The following is a 24,438-nucleotide window of genomic DNA, read 5'->3' on the forward strand; positions in this document are numbered from 1 at the left end:
GAATACAGATTAACACGGCTGTTACTCTGAAACTTTTCTGCTGAAATGATCATTCTGTAGATCATCCTTCCCCCAGTTTCTTGGGAGTACATATTTCTCCATGAATATTGTCCAAGCAGTTTTCTTGCTGTTTCCAACAATATAGGAAACAGTATCACTGACTGTCAGTGCATGGAAGGAGAATACTGTTTCTGTGTCTGCTTGGAGAAACGCAGGCAGAAGCTTCTCTTGACTAGTATGAACAGGAATGCATTTGGGTTTTTTTTGATGTTCCAGCCTTCATCCACAACTTGCTGCAATGCATTTTGTCATAGTCTTCCACTAACAGAAGAAGAATATTAGTGTCTCGTGCTGACACAACTACACAGTCAGCATCTGTTTGTATACAGTGCAGTAGAATTCTGGTGTCACCGCCTTCATGGTCACCTTGCAACTTACTTGTGTCCAGAGATGGGTTTGATGATTTAACTGAACTGGGTTCTTTGAACTCTCTGGTATGACAATTTTATGGACCATTGATGAGGAGTTCTTCAGATAAGAAGCAAGCCAGATCAGCCTTATTTTTGGGATGGGCCAAGAAGTCTGACAAGCTGTTAGGAAGTGGAACAGATCTGTCCTCAATGATTTTTCCGAATTTGCTTAGAAGCTTTGGAGTGCTTCGGTCACGTCATTCCTTTAATAGAATTCTGTTTGTACCTTTAAAAGATGACATCAGTCCTGCTGAAATGCTGTCCAGAATGAAGAGCTAACGCCACAGAAATGTTTACAAGGTTGCCAGTGCCATTTCATGTGCTTGGCTGTAAATCACTGGGTAGGATGTACTATCAAGATGATCTCAGGAACAAAATGGCTGTTTGTTAAAAACGCCTATCCTACCAGACTTATTTCCACGTCTAAGATGCCCATTTACCTCAGCAAGAGCAAGAGGAACTGGCATTAGCTCATTATGCGATATTTTGTGCAGATCCACTATCCTTATAGGCAGTAATGACGCGCTGTAATATGAGATGATCAGCCATTGATGTGACTACCTTGCCTTTGATTTTCTTTCCTTTTCCAGCTGTCTGGGGATGGAATTATTGGCATGTAGCCATATCCTAGAATCATAGAATGTCAGGGTTGGAAGGGACCTCAGGAGATATCTAGTCCAACCCCCTGCTCAAAGCAGGACCAATCCCCAATTTTTGCCCCAGATCCCTAAATGGCCCTCTCAAGGATTGAACTCTCAACCCTAGGTTTAGCAGGCCAATGCTTAAACCATTGAGCTATCCCTCCCCCCTCCTCCCCTCCCCTCCATATGTATTTAACGGAGAGTTATTGTTACTCTGTTTTTCATTAAAACTTGTCCAACCAGATTTTGAATTTTCAAGTTGGCATTTGAAGGCAAAATGCCATATCCTGTGCTTGTGCTTTCAAAGCTGACTGGCAGTCACTTGTGTGTCCAACTCACCACTCTGTGCAGACATCTGCATTGGATGTTGGTTCTGCTTTACCTTCTGTGATATTAGCAGGAAAGATTGTGTTCATTGCATCTGGAAGATTCAAAGTAGCATGATTTGTTGGCTCAATATCCTGCACTATCAGATCAGATGCAGGTCCTCTCTGCCACTGTGTGGCATGAAATATGTTTTACCCATCAAGTGTAAACTCATTTATATCAATGTTCTCTGTAGTGAAATGGGTAAATCTTCATTTAGCCTTGCTTGTTGGGATTACTGTCCCATCCTCATTCCTTGTCATCAGTGTGCTGTTGGCTAGTGCTATGTCAGCTCGAAATACATCCTTGTGACTGATACAGTGCCCAGTGTTGTGAAACATCTGGACGAGTTTTTTTTTAATCTTGTGGCTTGGTGAAGGGTGCTTCCAAGCCCAACTTGTTTGGGTATCCACTTATTTCCACTTACGCTGTCCATGAAATCTTGTGCAGTATTTAACACCCTGGACTGTTTACATGATGCCTATTTCTCATCTTCATATACTTCTGCAACATTATCTTCTGTGCTGCCCTCCTTCTCCTCCTCTTCTTCATCACCTTCAACTTCTCCTACTTCAAGAATAGACTGGCCACCGAAGAGGAGTTGCAAAAACATGTATACTCTTTTTGGTATGCAGGCTAGTGCCTCTTCTTCACTGGTGTTTAGCGCATGGTATCCAGGATGAGCAAGTATACCTGAGTGTAATTTCAATGCTACGTGTACCATTGAGGGAAACTCATCTTCCAGATCAGTCTTGTAAACTGAAATGCATGATGATTTTTCTTCTCCTGCACTAACAATTTAGAGAAAGGGATGCGATGGAATTTGACAGGCATTAATAACGTATGTGTGTCGGAAGCAAGTTGATCATGTAAAACAATGAACTCGTAAGCACCATCAAGATGTAGAATAAGTTTTTCTTTGAAGACTGCTGTATGGCTCACAAATGAACATGGGACTGCTCCATCAGCTTTGTTTGAGAGAAGACAGTAATGAGTCCATACCTGTGAAAGTTCCAAAACACAGCCTTTTATGACTTATTACTAAGGCAGACCATTGGCAAATCAGTACCACTATGAGTGGTTTCATGCTTAGTTTTTGTTAATTTTCTCAAGAAATGCTTACTGCATTTAGTGTGGTAGTTCCCTTCTGAATCTATAAGGTCACTTACTTCAGGTACACGGTGCTCATGTTCATACTCAGTTGCCTCTTGTTTGTTCATTTTGAATGTTGCTACAGAAGAAAGTTTTGTTTGGAACATCCATCCTGGCAGAAAATGCAAAGTTCACTAAGGGGAGTTTGCTCCAAAACGCTGTCGAGGTTTTGCTGATTGTAACGCAAGATCAGGTTTGCAGTTCACCCTTACTGGTTGGTGAAGTAGCTTTAGCAGATTTATGAAGTTTGCTAATTTTGCCTGTGTATGTTGCATAACAGTTTTTAATGCAAAGTAATGATTGCCTGCGTTCAGATTGAAGAGCTGTTAGAACTCTTGTCAATTGCATCCCAATTTTGGAAATCCCTGAGTGTCTTGCATTGGTTGCCTCTTATATTGTAGCCAATCCCTGTTCACTAGAAGCAAAAACTGTGTTTTTTCACATCTTGATAAATAATGCATTGTTCGTAAGCTACTGTTGAAGGATGCTTCAGGTTCAAGACTACATCCATAGTTCATCTGTGCAATACCTGATGATACTAATAAATATAATTACCAACTACCAAATGGATATTGAACAAATAACAATACCAATATGTAGCTTGTGCCATGGCATAGGTATCCAAATCGATACTCAACTCATACTGTATGCAAAAGTGAGCTTTAGGTTAGGTTAGTGGTTAGGACTAATAATTAGCTAGCAATTTATATTTTTGAAAGAGGAGAATTTATGGAAATAAAGTATGTCATACTTTTATTTATGATTCTTTGTGTAATGTATAGCAGTGCATTGAACTCCTCACATCAAAAATACTTGAAAAGTAGTTAGAGAACCAAGATGCATAAGGTAATATCTTTTATTGGAGGACCAACTTCTGTTGGTGACAGAGACAAGCTTTTGAGATTACACAGAGCTCGTCTTCAGGTCTGGGAAAGGTACTCAGAGAATCACAGCTAAAGACAAGATTCAAGGTGAAGTGGTTGAGTGGTTGCTTAAAATGTGTGTTAACTACTTATGCTAAGCAGTCTGTTCCATCTTGTATTTAGCTGTGACACTTAAGTTTTCCAGACCCGAAGAAGAGCTCTGTGTAAGCTTGAAAGCTTCTCTCTCTCTCTCACCAACAGAAGTTGGTCCAGTAAAACAAATTACCTCACCCACCTTGTCTCTCTAATATCCTGGGACCGACATGGCTACAACAACACTGCATACAACAATGAAAAAGATTGAACAAACTAACTACTAAATGTCAGCCTTACTGCAAAACCAACAAAATCCAAGTGCATATCATCACATGACCAGAGATCACTCCCTGCATTTTCTGATAGCACAGTATTCCAAATTAGGAACATATTCCATATTTAGAACCTCTCCTTTACTGTCTATTTATTTATTTTTTTTAAAGTTACAAATGTTAGCCTTAAAGTTCAGATTTCAGCTTGGTAAACATCTTCAGATTCAGCACATTCAAATTATGAAAGAAAACATGTTTGCCAACTTTTCTCCAGAAATGCTTTCTGTTTAATTCATATCAGCTTATTTGAGGATTTGGCCTACTCTGAGATAGGTGCAGCTAACTTCCTGTTGGCCCTTTACTGTCTTTCTTTCTTTCTTTTTTCTTTTTTTCTTTTCTTTTTCTTTTTTTTTAAGAGGTTATAATGGAATAAGCATATACATTGTAGCTGCTTTACTGTCCTCTGTTATAGAATCTAAATGTGAGAGCAAGAAAAGATCTATTAAATCATGCAGTTCTTCTGGTTCGTCTCCTATTCTCTGCAGTATGTTAGCCTCAAAGGATGTCATAAATATATCAGTGTATGCACAAAAACTAATTTCTCACTCTCACCATGCTGATGAAAAAGTTACTCTATGCTTGTCGAGGTGAGTCGGTGTACAGAATTTTGTAAGGTTGTCATATGTTCCATTATGTCTTAATCAGGAAAAACATAATCCTTTTCTACTGATGCTCCATATGCTACTTCTATGACAGGAGTCTGGAAAATAATGAGACGTATAAGATGCTTGGCAGCAGTGGGTTGCAGTGTGTATGTCTAATTCAAGGTTCCAGTAGGTGCTGCCATGCTGACAAACACTTCCCCAAGTGAATAAAGCAGAAACTGCTTTGAAATATAGCTGCTGAGAGACTTTTTTCTTAAAATGCGACTAGGGAAGTGTCTCCAGTGCTGAGGAGTAAATGTAAATAGGAATTTTCTTTTCAGTTTAGTTTGTTTCATCTTGCTGATAAGATCTGCTACAAATGCTGATGAATGAATGTTTTCAACTGAGTAATTTCTAATTTAAAAAAAAAAATTTCATTGCAGCCTGCGTTATACATATGATGATGTTCTCCATTGGTTTCTGGGCCTGGGCAATCAGGGTATTGTTCCTGCTAACCATTACTTTACATCGTGCCTTGCTAAAGTAGTGTCTAGAGATTATTTAATTCATTAGAACTATTTTCCAAGAAAGTAGCAACAGTCAACACTGGAGTATGCTTTGTTTGTAACTCCTACTAATGTTAATGGAAATTACATATGCATCAAAAGAGGGACAGACACCGATAGGGCTAGACAATGAAATTCAGGAACGTAACTATGCTTGATGTTTTTGAAAGGGCCAGCTAATGAATAATACTAGAAATTTCAGCAATAAGCAATAATTTTGTTGTGGATCTCAATAATTCTGCCCAAGAAATTGGGAACTAAAAAAGCTGAATTGGCTGCAAATCTGTAAAGAGATTTATGGTCAAGAATGATTTAGTCACTGGAATGAGAAATGTTTAGCTTTGGTATGCAATGGTGAAAGTATAGTGAGTGCTGCAATCAAACCACAATCCAGACCACATCAATAAGTTAAATTCTATTCATTAAATTCTATTAAATTCTGACCCCAAGAAAGGGGTTGTTGTGATCATCATCATTCTAGTCTCACTGTGTAACACAGGCCATAGAATTTCACTCAGAGTACACTTGTCCATTCCTTCTCATTATAGGGTTCTGTTCTGTAAGAATCCTTTAGACCTACTGAAATTCACTTAAATATCTTTTTTATAGTACCTAATTTCTCATTCACTGAAAGATCTCAAAAGACCATAAACTATAATACAATGCATTATAAATATTTTCCCCAATGAGTTTTTACACAATCACCCATTTAAAATGAGTGTAAAGTGGACCATACTCTTTTCTGCCTGTTGAGATACATCTCCCCTTTAATCTTCATACAGTGCGTGTGCTTGAGCAGTGGACTGAACTGAATGGCAGGAAAAATACTGTTTCTTTCATCATCAGGGATGTGCTGGAGTCATGAGCTCACTTTTGTTAACAAGGCTGCACTTAATCATTTCTGTCTTCAAGAGCTGTTGTAACTATTCTCTGTGGGACTAAACATGGATGGTTTCACAGAACTTGGTCACAGTACAGTCAAAGCCACCAAATGGCGAAACGATGACATTCTGTAAGGGTTTTGTCATTGTTGCGTTTTTTGTTACCTCTTACTAAGTATTTTGTTAGGTTTTATTTAGGGCAGTCAAGCGATTAAAAAAATTAATTGCAATTAAAAAGATTAATAGAATACTGTTTAAATGTTTTTGTATGTTTTCTACATTTTCAAATATATTGATTTCAATTACAACACAAAATACAAAGTGTACAGTGCTCACTTTATATCTTTTATTACAAATATTTGCACTGTAAAAAACAAAAATAGTATTTTTCAATTCACCTACTACAAGTACTATAGTGCAATGTCTTTATCATGAAAGGAGAACTTACAAATGTAGAATTATGTACAATAAAAACCTGCATTCAAAAATAAAGCAATCTAAAACTTTAGAGCTTACGAGTCCTTGTTCAGCCAATCGCTCAGACAAACAATTTTGTTTACATTTGCAGAAGATAATGCTGCCTGCTTCTTGTTTACAGTGTCACTTGAAAACGAGAACAGGCATTTGCATGGCACTGTTGTAGCCAGCATCACAAGATATTTGCATGCCAGATGCACTGAAGATTCGTATGTCCCTTGATGCGTCAACCACTGTTCCAGAGGACAGTACATTCATGCTGATGACGGATTCTGCTCAATAACGATCCAAAGCAGTGGGGACCAACGCATGTTCATTTTCATCATCTGAGTCAGATGCCACCAGCAGAAGGTTGATTTTTCTTTTTTGGTGGTTTGGGTTCTGTAGTTTTCGCATCAGAGTGTTGCTCTTTTAAGACCAAAGAATGCTCCATGCCTCATCCCTCTCAAATTTTGGAAGACACTTCAGATTCTTAAATTTTGGGTCGAGTGCTGTAGCTATCTTTAAAAATTTCACATTGGTATCTTCTTTGCCTTTGTCAAATTTGCAGTGAAGTGTTCTTAAAATGAACAACATGTGCTGGGTCATCATTCGAGACTGCTATAACATGAAATATAACATGAATGCGGGTAAAACAGAGCAGGAGACATACAGTTCTCCCCCAAGGAGTTCAGTCACTAATTTAATAAATGCATTATTTTTTTAAGGAGTGTCATCAGCATGGAAGCATGTCCTCTGGAACGATAGCCAAAGCATGAAGACGCATATGAATCTTTAGCGCATCCGGCACGTAAATATCTTGCAATGCCAGCTGGAACAATGCCATGCAAACGCCTGTTCTCACTTTCAGGTGACATTGTATATAAGTGGGCAGCATTATCTCCCGTAAATGTGTAAAAAACTTGTTTCTCTTAGCGATTGGCAGAACAAGTAGTAGGACGGAGTGGACTTGTAGGCTCTAAAGCTTTACATTGTTTTGTTTGAGTACAGTTATGTAACAAAAAAACCCTACATTTGGAAGTTGCACTTTCATGATAAAGAGATTGCACTACTGTACTTGTATGAGGTGAATTGAAAAATACTATTTTTTTGTTTGTTTTTACAGTGCAAATATTTATAATAAAAATAATATAAAGTGAGCACTGTACACTTTGTATTCTGTGTTGTAATTGAAATCAATTTTGTTGAAAATGAAGAAAAACATCCAAAAATATTTGATAAATTTCAGTTGGTATTCTATTGTTTCAGTGTGATCACAATTAATTTTTTTGAGTTAATTGTGTGAGTTAACTGTGATTAATCGACAGCCCTGGTTTTATTCTCTCTGCTTTGTTGTTCAGACTGGGCTCCCTACATTTCCTGACGCTCACAGTGAGGAAGTAGGCTCTCCTGTGAGCTGGTATCTGTAATCTGGGTGAATGGTTGTCTCTTTGCAACTTCTGTTTTTGTTTTTTTACAGAGAAAATGGGCCGGCCTCTCCATTGGACAAGACATAGATGGTAGGTCAAGCACTTAACATAAACTTATCAGACATGATTTCTTGATATGGTTTACAGACTAAAGCTGAACTGAGCTGGAGCGTGCCAGATCTTTAGCCTGAAGCCTTATCTATAGTTATGGGGTACTTTTCACCAATTACTGATTCCAAGGTGAGGCTTTACACCTACTTTAATCTTTGAGAGTTCAGCCCCCAAGACTGACTACAGTAGAGAGATTATCAGTAGAAGGGGGACCCTAGGGGGCACGAAAGAATACATAATGCTTTTTCTATAATAGTTATTTTATTAGCAAACCAAACAGTACACACTGCAATCTGGTAAAGGAGAGACAGGCCAATACAGAACGTAAAGCATTTGCATTAGTCACACCATGCCTGTGGAAAAATCCAAAGTATTAGTCATCGTAGTCATCCTTCTCCTCACTATAATCACCACCAGTCGTTGTCATACTGGCGTCCCCTCTGCCCACGCACACAGGATACAGCTTTTGTAATGTGTTATGCTGATGCTTATGGAACAGCATACATATTTATGAAGGTTTTAACTCCTTTTGCTTTCTTGAACTTCCACACCCCACTATTTTTGGAGTGCCTCGTTTTTCACAGGCTAACTCATTGGTTCTCCTTATACTCATTAATACTTATTTCACTTTATCACCATAGTAACTGGTAGTTACCTGAAGGAAGTCTCTAACGTTTCATGAAGGCTATCCGTGGTCATCTTGGGATGTCTACTGATCTCCTAGACATTATTATCCAAACATCAGCATAACACAAACATTGACACAAGCTCAGAGGCTTATTATTAACTTAATTTATCCTAAACACTAAGGCCTAATTTGGCTAAGCTAAATATCTTGCGGGCCTCCTGAGGGCCTGTAGGACCTGTGTTAGAAGATTAATTAGTACTTATATTTCACTTATCCTGAATATACCTGATACCTTTTTTCCTTGTCTAGAAGTCCTTCTGTTATCTGGCTGCAAGCCTTCTGATCCCCCATCACTCTTAGAGTTTGAGTTCATGTCTGAGAATGTCTTGTCCAAACCTCATAATGGTTGAAGATGAGGTTTCTTGACATGACATATTGTTACAAAATGTGTCAAGATGAATACAGCAACATCATAAAATAATCTGCTGTTTGCTCCACATGAGTTTCTTCAGGAAGCATGAATTTATGGGGAAGACAGCTCTCACAAATGAATAGGGCTTCAAAATTGGGGGCAGTTAAAAAGAATCTGGTTTGTAAGCCAAGATTTTTCAAAGTTGGGTGCTAAATTTAGTCTTCTACACATTGAGGAAGATAAGAGGCCTGATCTTTGGAAATGCTAAACACACACAATTGTGTGATTTCAGATGCAGATTGGGGATGAAGTGGGAAGGTGTGTGTTGTCCCATCCATAGGTGTTCACTGGTGCTTTACTAGCTCGTACAACATAAAGGCTCTTCCTTCAAGAGGTTATAAACAGAGGTTCCCGTCCTGTAGTGGGATCCGTTATTTCAGGTTCTAAACACCTGCATGCTGTTCCATTGTCTTCAGTGGGAATCTTTTCAGGTGTAAGGGTCTGTGTTAGCAGATCTCATTACAGAATTAGGTTTTAAACTGATGCTAGCAATTAGGATTTGGCCTGGGAGTTTGGGCAGACTGGAGAAAAACAGGTAAGCCTTCCAAGGTGCACCAATCATAGTAAGTTTTAGTGGGGGAAGTGGCATAGTACAGGGGAAGAGGAAGCATAGGCAGCTTAATTTAATTTTAAATTGAGTAAGTAGCAGGAGAAAAAGTTTTGACTATCTTTCTTCTCCAGTTCACCCCGTTCCCAGGCAACATAGATCTGAATCTATGACATCTTAAGTTCCATTCACTCTCTTGCCCATCATAATGTGGGTTAGATACTTCATTAGCAAATCTAACTGCTTACTCCATCTTCTCCATTGAATAGGGTGAAAGATTCTGTTGGTCACAAATAAGCAAGGTAGGAACTGATGATTGATTCCCTTTCTCACCTCAAGTAGTGTCTTTTAAAAAGCAATGCTGTTATGGATAACTGGATAAATGACATGATGAAGTGAGCTGTAGCTCACGAAAGCTTATGCTCAAATAAATTGATTAGTCTCTAAGGTGCCACAAGTACTCCTTTTCTTTTTACGACTGTACTCTCTAAGCCAGCTAGAATTCAGCCGGTAGAGAACACGGGAGCAGCGGGTGCTCCTCTAAGGAGTAGGCCAAAAATGAGCATCGTATGTGACATGCATCAGAGAAAATGATTCAGACAATGTTAATCTTCTGCCATAACAGAAATGAAATTTCAGTAACTGAACACTGTCACAGAGATGATGACTTTGCAGCTACATTAAATGTAGAAGTCTATTCTGCATCAAGATTATTGCTTGATTAGACCAGGGTGTTTGGTCAGCACATGTTGAGATTGATGGGTAGCTGGCCCTTATTCATTGATAAATTAAAAAAAATCCTTTTCAGCCAGTCAAAAAATAGTTTTCGTTTATAAAAATACCTTGGGACAAGTTCATCTCTGGAGTAGCTCTGTTTGAATAAGTGGCATTATCTTTAGGATCATCTGTAAACTGGACTTGTATTAAGAGAATCACATAATGGTCTGCATTCTAAATCAGTTATTCTTCAGCATTTTCATTCTTGGGGCTACTCAGTAAGAGACTCTGATGAATATTGCCCCGCCTGTTTGCATTTTGTATTAGACACCTAGCTGGTTGCTCAAACTATTGAAAAGGAGTACTTGTGGCACCTTAGAGACTAACCAATTTATTTGAGCATAAGCTTTCGTGAGCTACAGCTCACTTCATCGGATAAAGTGAGCTGTAGCTCACGAAAGCTCATGCTCAAATAAATTGGTTAGTCTCTAAGGTGCCACAAGTCCTCCTTTTCTTTTTGCGAATACAGACTAACACGGCTGCTACTCTGAAACCTATCAAACTATTGAGTACATCTTTCCACCTCTGCCTCTCGCCATTGCTGAGGCTTTCTCCCATAGTCTCATATATATTTTTTAAATACAACATGGTGCTGTGATCTTGGGGATTTTTTTTCTGCTGCTTCCCACCTATTCCACAGACAGTACCATCTCCCTTTCAAATGGCTAAATGCACACTCCACTCCCATTCTTCAACTACTGAGTGAGTAGTTAAAAAGGTCTGTCTTTCCGTCCAAGCAGGCTGTGAATGGCTTCATTAACCAGGGAAATGGAGGATAAACCAGGTGTTCTCGATTGGTACGAGGCACTGCATGCTGGTATGCTGCTGCTATGGGTGCTGGTCAGTTTAGCAGATATCTCTAGTAAGGTTGCATTCCCAATCCTGAAATTCTCTTGACACTGCTGGTCATCCCAGGTGTGAACAATCCTTTCCCACCAGTCTGCATTGGTTTCCCAAGCCCAGAGACAGCGCAGCACAAAGTGAAGCTGCTCCAGGAACAGGTTCTCTGCTGTCAACTGCTCTGTGTGTTCCTCTGCCTTCCTCGTCCTGCTTCCACCATTGCTAAAGATCCTCTAGCAGCTGGAGGAGCTGCTGCCACATTGTCTGCTTGCTGGTGCAGCTGGTGAACTTCAAAGCCTAACTCATCTGGCTTTGAGTGCTGAAATACAGCTCAAACAGCCTCTGCACATTTGCAGCATAGCAATGCAGAGCATTGTTGGGTCCATGCTGGCCAGCAACAATTTGAATATGGTGCTAGCCCACCCCTAAAGGAAGTATGGAGATGGATGAATCATGGGATTATTTAAAATTTTGAACTAGCCTGGCTTCCACTATGTATCTCACAATGCACAGCGAGAAAAATCCCAGAATGCACACTGCTCGGTAGCAAAGCAAAGGAGCATGGAATACCCTCGGTTTACAGCAAACTGCCACGGTGTGTACACAATGATGTGCATTGACAGAGGGCATACCGTCCTGTATGCTTGATGCATACTGCCCCTGCTATGGAGGAGCTATGTCTCTTCAGCCAGCTGGGGGGCAGAGCTGAGAGATGTTTGAGGAGGAGGAGCCCAGAAGAATTCTCTAATAAAAGTGTTTGTAGGTCACTGTCAGAACCGAAGGATTAGTACTGAGAATCTGGTATGGAGTAGGTAGATTTCCTGGAACCACTAATTATCTAGGCAAGGGAAGGATAGCTCAGTGGTTTGAGCATTGGCCTGCTAAACCTAGGGTTGTGAGTTCAATCCTTGAGGGGGCCATTTAGGGATCTGGGGCAAAAATTGGGGATTGGTCCTGCTTTGAGCAGGGGGTTGGACTAGATGACCTCCTAGGTCCATTCCAACCCTGATATTCTATGGTTCTGTGGAAAAAGAAAGAGTATTTGTGGCACCTTAGAGACTAATAAATAAATTTGTTAGTCTCTAAGGTGCCACAGGTACTCCTTTTCTTTTTGCGAATACAGACTAACACGGCTGCCACTCTGAAACCTATGGTTCTATGATTTCACTTCTTTGTATCGCTTTGATATAGGTAACTTGGATTCCCTGCAATTTGTTTGTGTGTGGGAAGGGTCTCTTGTTAATACCTCAAGCACAACTGCCAGCACTGTTATTTCAGGGTGGTGTTGGGAGAAGTGAGGGAGGGAGGATGATTGTGCTCTTAGTCTCAGTGAGCCCCAATCTCAAACTGATTCCTCCCATTGGAGACAGGGAGGCAGCTGTGGCCCTTGTGGACTGAGCACATGGTTGGCAGTTACGCAGTCTGTAAAATCAGAATGACTGTATGTAATGACCTCCTTCAAACACCATGGTTAAAAGGCATTATCTAAGTAGGTTTCAGAGTAACAGCCGTGTTAGTCCGTATTCGTAAAAAGAAAAAAGAAAAGGAGGACTTGTGGCACCTTAGAGACTAACCAGTTTATTTGAGCATGAGCTTTCGTGAGCTACAGCTCACTTCAGGAGAGTGAGCTGTAGCTCACTCACAAACTCACTCTCCTGAAGTGAGCTGTAGCTCACGAAAGCTCATGCTCAAATAAACTGGTTAGTCTCTAAGGTGCCACAAGTCCTCCTTTTCTATTATCTAAGTACGAAGTGTTAGCCAGTTGTACTACAGTGCTAGCCCAGTGGTCTAAATGGCTTTTGTGGATTTAATGCAAATCTTTTACAAAGGTGTGTCTCTTGTGTTTTAAGCATTTCCAGTCACTTGTTTGAGAGTATTTAAATACCATTCTGGAAGCACATGAGATTTATAACATAAACCTATCATGCAATCACAAATGATTCTTCAGCATTAAACTGTGCATTTTAAGCTTGATGAAGTTGTAAAATGGGATACTTCATCGCATACGGTAGGGATTCTGGGGACTCCGATTCCAAGTTCTAAACATATTATAGTGCTTTTGAATGTAAAGATCCATTTACTTTGTTTTTTTCGTCTTGCACTTGTCTTCTACCGTCAGATCAATGACTAACTTTTATCTGAACAAGTAGACTGAATTTTTGCAAAGAACCAGATAATTATTATCATAGAAATAAATTCTTATATTGTAATGGGGATTTTTTAAGTGGGTGAAATGTTTTCTGTGAATCACACTTGCTAGGCTATAGTCGTGGTGTTCCCTTATATAGCTGGGAGAGTGTACAATCCAGTTTATAGCATGTTAGGTGCATTGTCAAGGTTATACTGGGGTTTCACCATGCTGAAATATGTCTGGTTTTTCCAGTCTCCCCATACACTTTCGACAAGACCAAGCAGTGCATCGGCACTATGACAATTGAGATAGACTTTTTGCAGAAGAAGAGCATTGATGCCAACCCGTATGATACAGACAAGATGGCAGCTGAATTCATCCAGCAGTTCAACAGCCTGGCTTTCTCAGTCGGACAGCAGGTGTGTGAATTCATTGCTATAGTTTCCATCACTTCCATTCAACTCTAGTGAGGTGACAAATATCATACTTTTGGTAGATTCTGTATTATGAAATATTAAGGAATGTTTAACCAAACTGTTTGTATTGCTGAGCATTTCCATCACTTTGAGCAGAGGGCGTGACTCACTGTCAGAGACGGTCTATAACAAGAAGTGCTTCATTGTCTGTAGGGACAAAACCTGGCTTTTCCATAGCCCTCCCCATAAAGAAAATCAAAGCCTTATGAGATCTGGGTTCTGGTGCCAACTTGGTCACAGATTTTGGGTCAAATTCAGACTTGATGTAACTGGATGTAATTCTTGTATGACTCTGGGCAAGTCACTTAATCTCTTAGTGCCTCAGTTTCCCAGAAGTAAAATAGGAACATTTGCAGGTCTTGAAAGGTGGTTGAGACTTAATCTATTGATTTTAAAGCACTTTGAGATCCTCAGTTGTAAGGTTCCATAGAGTTGCAAACATTTATTATTATTTTAAGGTATTGGTTTAAATGTTATCTGTTATAAGTGTTTGACCAAGGGTCTGTTATGTCCTTGAGGAGATAATGGCTTTTAGGAAGCCTTACTGTTTGCTAGTAAGGGTCTCTTGATAATACCTCAAGCACAGGGAGGCAGCTGTGGCCCTTGTGGACTGAGCACATGGTTGGCAGTTATGCAGTCTGTAAAATCTTCCTGCAAACAGTAAGCCTTACTCTTTGCTACTGTGCTCTACTCCATACCGAAGAGAGGACAGTGGTCACAGCATCAGAGAACTTCTGTAATAAACTAATCTGCAGATAAGGATATTCTAAACTATCTTTTCCACAAAATATAGGTCAATGGTTTTCTGCAGTTTCCCCCAACCCGTTGCCTGTGATGTTTTATAAGAGACATAACTGTAGGCCAGTTTTAAATTTGACCATCTTTGAAGAATTTAATTGCAAAAGGTGAAATGTTGTTTTGTTCTGTAGAGTAGGATTTTAATTCTCTCGACTAGTGACAGGAGTGGGCTAATTCTTTTTCAGTCAACTATTTGCTTAAGATTTTGTCTTCCCTCAAATCCTGTTCCTGTTCCTCCTACCCTACTCCCATTGAAGTCCTAGCATCTTTTGAACAAGTTAAATTAATGGTTTTCTTCTTTACCTCCTTCCACAGCTTGTGTTCAGTTTCAATGATAAACTTTTTGGCCTGTTGGTGAAGGATATTGAAGCCATGGATCCCAGCATTCTCAAAGGGGATCCTGGCACAAGCAAGAAACAAAAGGTAGGTGGAATTCATGCTAGAAACTAATCCCATGGACATGGGTCTTATTCTCTTCTCATGCTCATCAACTTTACTGACATGCTTGGAATGGAAATGCAATTAATGTTTCCAAACAACTTAACTCTTATTTGTAGTGATACCAGGAGGGGGAAAAAAAAGAAAGAAACTATCATTCTTCTTGGCGTTCTCAGCCATATGTTATTCCTGGTGGAATTTGGTGCCACTGCGCATGCACAGGTTTCTTTGCTTCCCCACAGAAAAATGACTTCTGATGGGGAAGCAAAGGGAACCTGCAAGCAATGTTCCTTCTCACCCGTAGCCTTCTCTTTGTTAAGCTAAATAGATTGAACTCCTGGAATTTAACACTAATCCTTTAATCATTCTTGTGGCTCTTCTCTGAACCCGCTCCAATTTATCAACATCCTTCTTGAACTGTGGACACCAGAACTGGATGCAATAGTCCAGCAGCAGTCTCACCAGTGCCTACTTTTCCCCCTGGTTTATTCCTCTCAGGATCACATTAGCCTTTTTAGCCACAGAGTCACACTGGAAGCTTGGGTTCAGCTGATTATTCTCCATTCCCCACCCCTCCCAAATCTTTTTCAGTCACTCCTTCCCAAAACATAAGAATGGCCATACGGGGTTAGACCAAAGGTCCATCTAGCCCAGTATCCTGTCTTACGACAGTGGCCGGTGCCAGGTGCCCCAGAGGGAATGAACAGAACAGATAATCATCAAGTGATCCATCCCCTGTTGCTCATTCCCAGCTTCTGGCAAAGAGCCATTGATGGACCTATGCTCCGTGAACTTATCTAGTTCTTTTTTGAACCCTGTTATGGTCTTCGTCTTTACAACATCCTCTGGCAAGGAGTTCTCAGAGGAAATGGTTATGCTATTTCCCCATGCTTGGACAATTGGCTGCTGATGGGCAGATCCAGTCAGGAGATCCAGTCAGTAACCATCTTTTTGCACAGTGTCCTTGCATCCTTGGGAGTCTGCATAAACAAAGAAAAGTCCTCTATAGACTAGATTCAGTTTCAGCAAGGATCTACCTCCCGATGGAGAGGTTCCATGCCATGACTAATTATACCTGAATCACAATCAGGGTCTGTCTTTCTCTACTAAGTCTCATGTACCTCTGTAATGCTGTTTGCCAGACTCCATCTCCATTGTCTGCAGGATTGGCTTAGTTCTGTTTACTCTTTAGACAGAACCAACATGATTACTAAAGTAACAGTTCCTGTCAAGTTCTCAGCCTCTTTTGTTTGGTGGACAAAACTGGTTCTGATGTGTGGGAGTACCTTTTGTCTCACTCGCAGCCAACATGACCATCATCATCAGATGCGTCCCCCATAGCATGGAGAGCCTCTATGGGCACTCATACTGTGCAAGGCATCTGGACCCTTAGAGAAGTCAGGATGCATAGACCTTCTAGAGCTGAGAGCAGTCTGCCTCGCCTGCAATGCATTCCTCCCACTGATTCCTTCCAGCTGCTTTCAGATGATGTCAGACAACATGCTGACTTTCTTCTACATAAACAAAATGGATGGGGCAAGATCCCTTCCTCTTTGTGTAGAGGCAGTCAGCTTATGGAACTGGTGCATCAGTAACTGCATAACACTCCTGGCAACATACCTTCTGAGGGCACAGAGCTCTCTGGTGGACAATATCAGCAGACACTTCTCCCTAGACCACGGATGGGAGTTGCACAATTCCATCCTGAGTGAGATATTCACCCAGTGGGGAATGCCATCCTGAGACCTTTTTGCTTCCCAAACAGGGACTCCAAGGGCGACACCCTTCTCTCCTGGACAAACCATCTGAAGTATGCCTTTCTTCCCATTCCAGTATTACCACCAGTACTGAGATGAGTCACAACAAAGCTTGAGTCATTCTCATTGTGCCCAGTTGGCCCAGACACTTTTGGTTTCCAGACATTCTGTGAATGTCAACCCAACCTTCCATCAGCATCTATCTGATCCTTCCCGGATCTGTTGACTGAGGAGAACAGCATAACCAGACACCCCCAATCCAGACCCCCTCCACCTCACGCCTGGTATTTGGATGGGTGTCAAACTTAAAACATTCAAGTTCAGAGAACATCCAGTCCACTCTCAGCCAGAGCAGAAGATACTACATTAGAAGATGCTAAATGGAGACACATTTCCACCTGCATGCAACAGAACCCTTTTCGTTCTGCGGCTGTGGGTCTTCCTGCTATTCTTGACCATGTCCTTCCTCTCAAGATATTGGGCGTTTTTGTTCGCTCTCTGTGGGTTCACCTAGCAGCAATCAGCACTTTTCATCCTCTATTTGAAGACTATACTATTTTTTTCTCATCCCACAACAGTCACATTCCTGAGAGGTCTGATTAGAACCTTTCCATCAGTTATGAACCCAGCACCAAATGGGGACCTCAAGCTTGTACGTTCCACATTTAAGACTTCCCTCTGAACTCTTTGCCTCTTGTACCATGTCCTGCCTCTCTATGAAGGTTGCCTTCCTAGTCACCTTTACTTCTGCTAAAAGGGTTAGTGAAATATGAGCGCTCATGACAGACCCTCTGTCATGTTTTAGGGTTCAACCCAGACCAGTCAGAGGATGTGCTTTAAAATATGTGGCTGCTGTAGCTCCCTGTCTGGACACTCCCAGCCAGCATACAAGCGTGCACTGAATGTCTGTGTGTTGAGCAGCCCCGATTCAGTAACTCTCATTCCAGCAGCCTGCTTGTTACACCATAGCCGCTCTGGTAACCACACGCCTTGGTTAGGATGAGCCAAGTGGCCCCAACACAGCCCCAATCCCGAATTTCCCCAAAACCATTTGCCCTGAAATGTCCATCCCTCTCCTGAAAAATTCAGAGTCGTAATAAGGTCCATTGCTCCTTTAAAGAGAGAAAAGCACAGTAGCTAGTTGCTTTAACTGGAGTTAATAATCATTTTAATCAAACCACAGTACTGGACTGATTTAGAATAAAAATAAAATAAGTTTAATTGAAAAGAAATGTTAAGTGAGTTCAGGTGTAAAGGATAAACAGAAATGATTTAAAACAAATAAAAGTGAAAAATGCTTTCTAGTGACTAAGACTTAATAAAACTACAGTCCTGGTTCAAGGTAAGATTCTTACACCACCGCTACGGTTAGGATCTCTCACAAAGTCCCAAGTCTCTGCTCCTTCATCATCTTAGGTGAAAGATAACTCGGGGTTCTTTGTCCCTCTCTTTTATAGTCCAGTAAACTTTTTAAATATATCTTCATAAAGTCTAGTGCCTCTGCTGTGAAGAAAGGTGCCATGGAGTTTGAGGGGGAAGGTTCCATGCTGGTTTCTTCCCTGTGGTGCTTTCTACAATGCAAATTGATCTGTCTTTGCAACTTCTGATATGCCAGTGAATGGTCACTTGACTGCGATTGCCTGTTGTCTGTGATTGCACCTGGACGGAGGAGTCTGCCTTTCCACACTTTAGTCCCATAATTTCTTCATATTTGTACAGTCCTTTGGATGTTTACCATACATATACCACTCAATATCAGGGTGTCATTGGTTTTCCAATGATACCTTACACAACACCTTTTATGATATAAGAGAATTGGGGTATACTGAATTGGTCAGGCTTGCTGAACCTCACTCCCTGATATCAGTGAGCCCCTTGCCCTCTGGCACCATGATGCTCTTAGAAACACACACACATGGTCCACCATATTTAATAAGGAGAAGGTTTCTCTTTGCCTCCAGCCGAAATTCAGTTGTAAGGCAATCTGAGTTCCACATCAATCAGAATATTCACTTACCGGTTTTCTTTACTAAACTTTATGCTTCTGAGGAAGGGAAGAGACTTCCCTCTCTTGATGTCAAATGAGTTGTGGCCTTTTATCTGTAGAGAATGAAACCAATTAGAAGAACACCTAGACTTTTTGTTGCTATAGCAGAATGAAATCAGTGACAAGTATTATCTGCTCAAAGGCTGTCTAAGTGGATTTCTCCATGTGTCCTCCTTTGCTACCAGTTGGGTCATCTCCCTTCCCCAGAAAAGGTAAATCCCTTCCCCATGCCACTAGAACACAGGCAACTTCAGCAGCATCACTTTAAGATGCACCTATTTTAGATATTGCACCTATTTCAGATAAACGCTGCTTGCTACAAATCTCTGGTCTCAAGCTCATGAAGTGCATGCATACCCACGTATAGTGTACAGATTGGGACCACACATCTCGAAGAACCTGAAAGCTATAGGTCAGTAACCTCCGTATGCAAGTTATCTGGACCTGCTGATTTAAAAATGTCATAAGTTTAGTAGCTTCAGTTTAACATCCTCCAGAGGTATTAGTGGAATGGAAAGAGTGTTATTACTATATGATGAGACTGTATCACAATGGAAAGAGGTAAGTAGCGGGGTCCCTCAGGATTCTGTACTGAGAATTATGCTATTCAACATATTCATAAATGATCTGGAAAAAGGAGTAGACAGTGAGGTGCCAAAGTTTGAGATGATATTAAATTATTCAAGATAGTTAAGTCCAGAGTTGACAAAGGGATCTCACAAAACTTGGTGACTGGGCAACAAAATGGCTGATAAAATTAAATGTTGATAAGTGTAAAATAATGCGCATTCGAAAGCATAATCCCAACTATACGTACAAAATGATTGGTTCTAAGTTAGCTGTTACCAACATTTTGGAGTCATCATGGATAGTTCTTTGTAAAATCTGCTAAATGTGCAGCAGAAGCCAAAAATGCTAACAGAATGTTAGGAACTATTAGGAAAGAGATCACTAATAACACAGAAAATATCATAATGCCACTATATAAATCCATGATACTCCCACACCTTGAATACTGCGTGTACTTATGGTCGCCTCATCTCAAAAAAGATATATTAGAATTGGAAAAAGTACATAGAAGGGCAACAAAAATGATGAGGGCTATGGAACAGCTTTCAAGTGAGGAGAGATTAAAAAGACTGGAGCTGTTCAATTTAGAAAAGAGACTAAGGGGGCGGGGAATATGATAAAGGTATATAATATCATGAACGTTATGGAGAAAGTGAATAAGGAAGTGTTAGGTATCCATTCACATAAAAGAAGAATCCGGGGTCACCCAGTGAAATTAATAGGTAACAGGTTTAAAACAAACAAAAGAAAGCACCGTGGAACTCATTGCCATGGGATGTTGTGAAGGCCAAAAGTATAAGTGGATTCAAAAAAGAATTAGATACGTTGATGGAGGATTGGTCCATTAATGTCTGTTTTCTAGGATGGTCAAGGATACAAACCCATGCTCTGGGTGTCCCTAAATCTCTGACTACCAGAAGCTGGGGCTGGATGACATAGGATGGGTCACTCAATAATTGCCCTGTTCTGTTCATTCCTTTGAAGCATCTGGCTCTGGCCACTGTTGGAAGACAAGACACTGGGCTAGATGGACTATTGGTCTTACCCACTATGACCATTCTTATCTGTTTTTCCCCCCAAGTACAGAACAGAAATATTTATTGATCACTTCTTCTGCCTTTTCTGCAGTGTTGATAATTCTACCATTCTGATCTAATCATGGACCAATACCGTTGTTAGGATTCTTTTTATTCCTAAAGTATTTAAAAATCTTCTTATAGTCCTTAACTCTTCTGGATATAGATTTTTCATTGTGTCCCTTTGCTTCCCTTATCAATTTTCTACAATTCCTAACTTCAGTTTTATATTCATTACTATCAGCTTCCCCTTTGTTCCATTTGTTACATATTATTTTTAAAATTTTTTGTAGCTGCGTTCGCTTCCCCTCTAAGCCAGGTTGGTTTTTTAACTAGTACAGCCTTCTTTCTTGATTGTGGGATGGTGGCTTTTTGGGCATCTATTAAGGTGTTTTTAAATGACTCTCAATTATCATTCACATTTTTCTGATTGAATTCTTCCTTCCAGCTGATTTGGCTCATAATTTTTTTCAGTTTTGTGAAATTGGCCCTATTAAAGCACCAAGTTTATACAGTAATTCCTCACTTAAAGTCGTCCCGGTTAATGTTGTTTTGTTGTTACACTGCTGATCAATTAGGGAACATGCTCATTTAAAGTTGTGCAATGCTCCCTTACAGCGTCGTTTGGCAGCCGCCTGCTTTGTCCACTGCTTGCAGGAAGAGCAGCCCGTTGGAGCTAGCTAGTGGGGGCTTGGAACCAGGGTGGACCGGCAGCCCCCCTATCATCGCCCTGGTCCCATAAGTTCCCTGTGTGGCAGCCATCCAGCAGGCTATCAATTGCCAGCAGTTCAGCTGTCCCTCCCTGCACTGCCATGTGCTGCTCCTGCCCTCTGCCTTGGAGTTGCTCCCGGGAGCCTCCTGCTTGCAGTGCTGGGGGGAAGAGCGGGGGGCTAATGTCAGGATGTCCCTCTCCCCCCTGCTCCTGCACCTCACTTACCCCATCTCCATGTGGGGTGGGGGGGGACACACATAACACGGCTCAGGATGGAGGGAGCTTCCTGGCAGCAGTAGCTGCTCTCTCAGCTTGCTGATCTACTTAACAAGGCAGTGTACTTAGAGTGGGGTCAGCTTACTTAAAGGGGCAACGCGCGTCTCTCTCTCTCTCACACAGACTGTGTGTCTCTATCTCTGTCTGCCATGCTGTCTCGCCTCCCTCAATTCGTGATGCCTTGTAGAGTATGAGGCTACATTAACAATGAGTTAACCCTTGAGGGCTCAGCCAAAAGCTAGTTCATCATTTAGCAGTAAGGCATTCCCTGGGAAATATTCCACCCTCTGACTTCACCACCTCAGCCAAACTTCACAATCATGATCGCTGTGTACAGTATTCAGTTGTTTGTTTAAAAGTTATACTGTGTGTGTGTGTGTAGTCTTGTCTGGTGAAAAAAATTTCCCTGGAACCTAACCCCCCCATTTACATTAATTCTTATGGGGAAATTGGATTTGCTTAACATCATTTTGCTTAAAGTTGCATTTTTCAGGAACATAACTACAACATTAAGTGAGCCGTTACTGTATGTTACTGGTATAGACTTTATTCTGCTTGCATATTATGAGTTTAAAAGATACTGCTACAGGGTGTCACTAAGAATAGTGTTAAGGAAGAATGAGAGGTGCCTCTAACATGACATAGTTAATATTTACTTCCAAACAAATCCCTTTTGCAATGGAGCTTGTTAGCTACTGTCTCTTGCCTCTGTTCGGAGACTTGCTAGGGAGCATCTAGAGAATAATAATTTGAAGTTGAGTCTGATATTAAGGTTTAATTATTTTTGTTTTCTTCCATACAGATTGATGTGGGTCTGGTTGTTGGAAATAGTCAAGTTGCATTTGAAAAGGCTGAGAACTCCTCTCTCAATCTGATTGGTGAGTTCTTCCAAATCCAGGAAGCCATTCTGAACTGACCCCAGGAATGTAAATGGAACAAAATAACAACTGATCCAGTGTAGTCTTGGAAGCTACTGTTACTTTCCAGGGTAGTCATACAAGTCTTTATATCATAGTATTTGTAGCACCTACAGTAGAAGAAAGCCAAGGGTCTTGGAGACTCTAAATGATAAGAGACAATTTAACTTCCCAGCTGTGGTAGCCTTCTAATCACACTATGCTTGGAGGCCTAATTTTCAGATGTGACAACAGCAGGTGCTGGCATTCAGCTCTAAAAATGACTCTGATATGTAAACACTGAAGCTAACAAGCCTAACTAGTATTTTTTTTATTTTTATTTTTACTTTAAATAATCTTGAATTGACTTTATTCACAACTGGAGGGGAGCAATTTTAATGAAAGTGACTTAAATCACTTAATTTAAAAAAAAAATCATGGATTTAAATCTGGTTGAGAGTTTAAAAAAGCTAATCTGAAAAAATTATGCTATTGAAACTTCAGATTAAAAATTATAATGAATTTAATTGTAAAAGCTATTATTTTTACATGCGCGACTGTTAAGGTGACTTATATGAATTTTACAAAACTGCTATAGCTAAAAACCCAAATATTGAAAATTAAGGCCCCTGATTCTGCAAATACTTAAGCAGGTATGTAACTTTACTGATGTGAATAGTCCCACTGACTTCAACGGGGATACTGATGTGCTAGAAGTTAAGCATATGCATGAGTGTTTTCAGCACAAGGCAGTAAAATTGTATTTTATTAACAAGTCTCTTAGTGATATAAAATGTCACTTCAGAGCAAAATTGCTTCAGCGTTAACAGTGAAAAATTATTTGGACTCTAAATTCATTAACACAGTTATTGTGTTTATACACGCAGGCCAAAATTTTCTAAACCAAAAGCGGAAAGTTAGGTTTCTAATGGCTTTTGAAAATCCCATCCTGTACTGCCTTTGGACTACAAGTCCTATTGAGTTTGGAGCAAAAGTCCCATTGTCTTCAAATTGCATACCCTAAGAGGAGTACGGTTGAAGCATTTCAGCTTTCTTGACTTGTGAAAGTGGTGGTGTTAGTTGCAAATATAGTGCAGGGTATTTGTCTATCAATTCTGCACTGAGTTTGTTGTTTGCCCAATAAGGATGTTAATGAGGCTCAGGAGTTGTCTTTTAAAGGATAGTTGAGCATTTTAAGCATGGAATTTATTGGCAGAAAAAAATGATGTACAATCTGAAATTCTGCTAGCAGTTAGGAAACTAAACAAGTTCAAAACATCCATTCTTACAATCTTAAATTACTAAATGGGAAGAAAGTAAAGAACTACCAAGATATAAATAAAACCTCTTAATTAAATTAAATTTATTTTTGCATCATGTGGATGAACGAGGTGCGTTTAGTTTGGCTCAAGTTCTGAAGCATCTAATTTTAATCTTAGTGATAGAAGAAAACAAAGAACTATGAATTCCAATATTTTTAAATTAATATTCAAAATTTGAATTAATAGAATCATAGAATCATAGAATATCAGGGTTGGAAGGGACCTCAGGAGGTCATCTAGTCCAACCCCCTGCTCAAAGCAGGACCAATCCCCAGTCAAATCATCCCAGCCAAGGCTTTGTCAAGCCTGACCTTAAAAACTTCCTAGGAAGGAGTTTCTACCACCTCCCTAGGTAACCCATTCCAGTGTTTCACCACCCTCCTAGTGAAAAAGTTTTTCCTAATATCCAACCTAAACCTCCCCCACTGCAACTTGAGACCATTACTCCTTATCCTGTCCTCTTCTACCACTGAGAATAGTCTAGAACCATCCTCTCTGGAACCACCTCTCATGTAGTTGAAAGCAGCTATCAAATCCCCCCTCATTCTTCTCTTCTGCAGACTAAACAATCCCAGTTCCCTCAGCCTCTCCTCATAAGTCATGTGTTCCAGACCCCTAATCATTTTTGTTGCCCTTCGCTGGACTCTCTCCAATTTTTCCACATCCTTCTTGTAGTGTGGGGCCCAAAACTGGACACAGTACTCCAGATGAGGCCTCACCAATGTCG

At 40.4% G+C, this 24,438-nt stretch overlaps 1 protein-coding gene across 4 annotated transcripts in view; it reads left to right on the plus strand.

Moving 5' to 3' along the window:
* NSF (N-ethylmaleimide sensitive factor, vesicle fusing ATPase) overlaps positions 1-24,438 on the plus strand; it is a 181,488-nt gene that overhangs the window by 41,040 nt on the left and 116,010 nt on the right. For all 4 annotated transcript variants that reach the window (XM_074940980.1, XM_074940979.1, XM_074940983.1 and 1 more), the window contains exons 4-7: positions 7,888-7,927; positions 13,596-13,762; positions 14,933-15,040; positions 22,296-22,371. In XM_074940980.1, the coding sequence (XP_074797081.1) occupies positions 7,888-7,927; positions 13,596-13,762; positions 14,933-15,040; positions 22,296-22,371 (391 nt within the window). The remainder of the gene's footprint in view (positions 1-7,887; positions 7,928-13,595; positions 13,763-14,932; positions 15,041-22,295; positions 22,372-24,438) is intronic.

The sequence above is a fragment of the Natator depressus genome, chromosome 27 (assembly GCF_965152275.1).
Source record: "Natator depressus isolate rNatDep1 chromosome 27, rNatDep2.hap1, whole genome shotgun sequence".
NCBI lineage: Eukaryota > Metazoa > Chordata > Testudines > Cheloniidae > Natator > Natator depressus.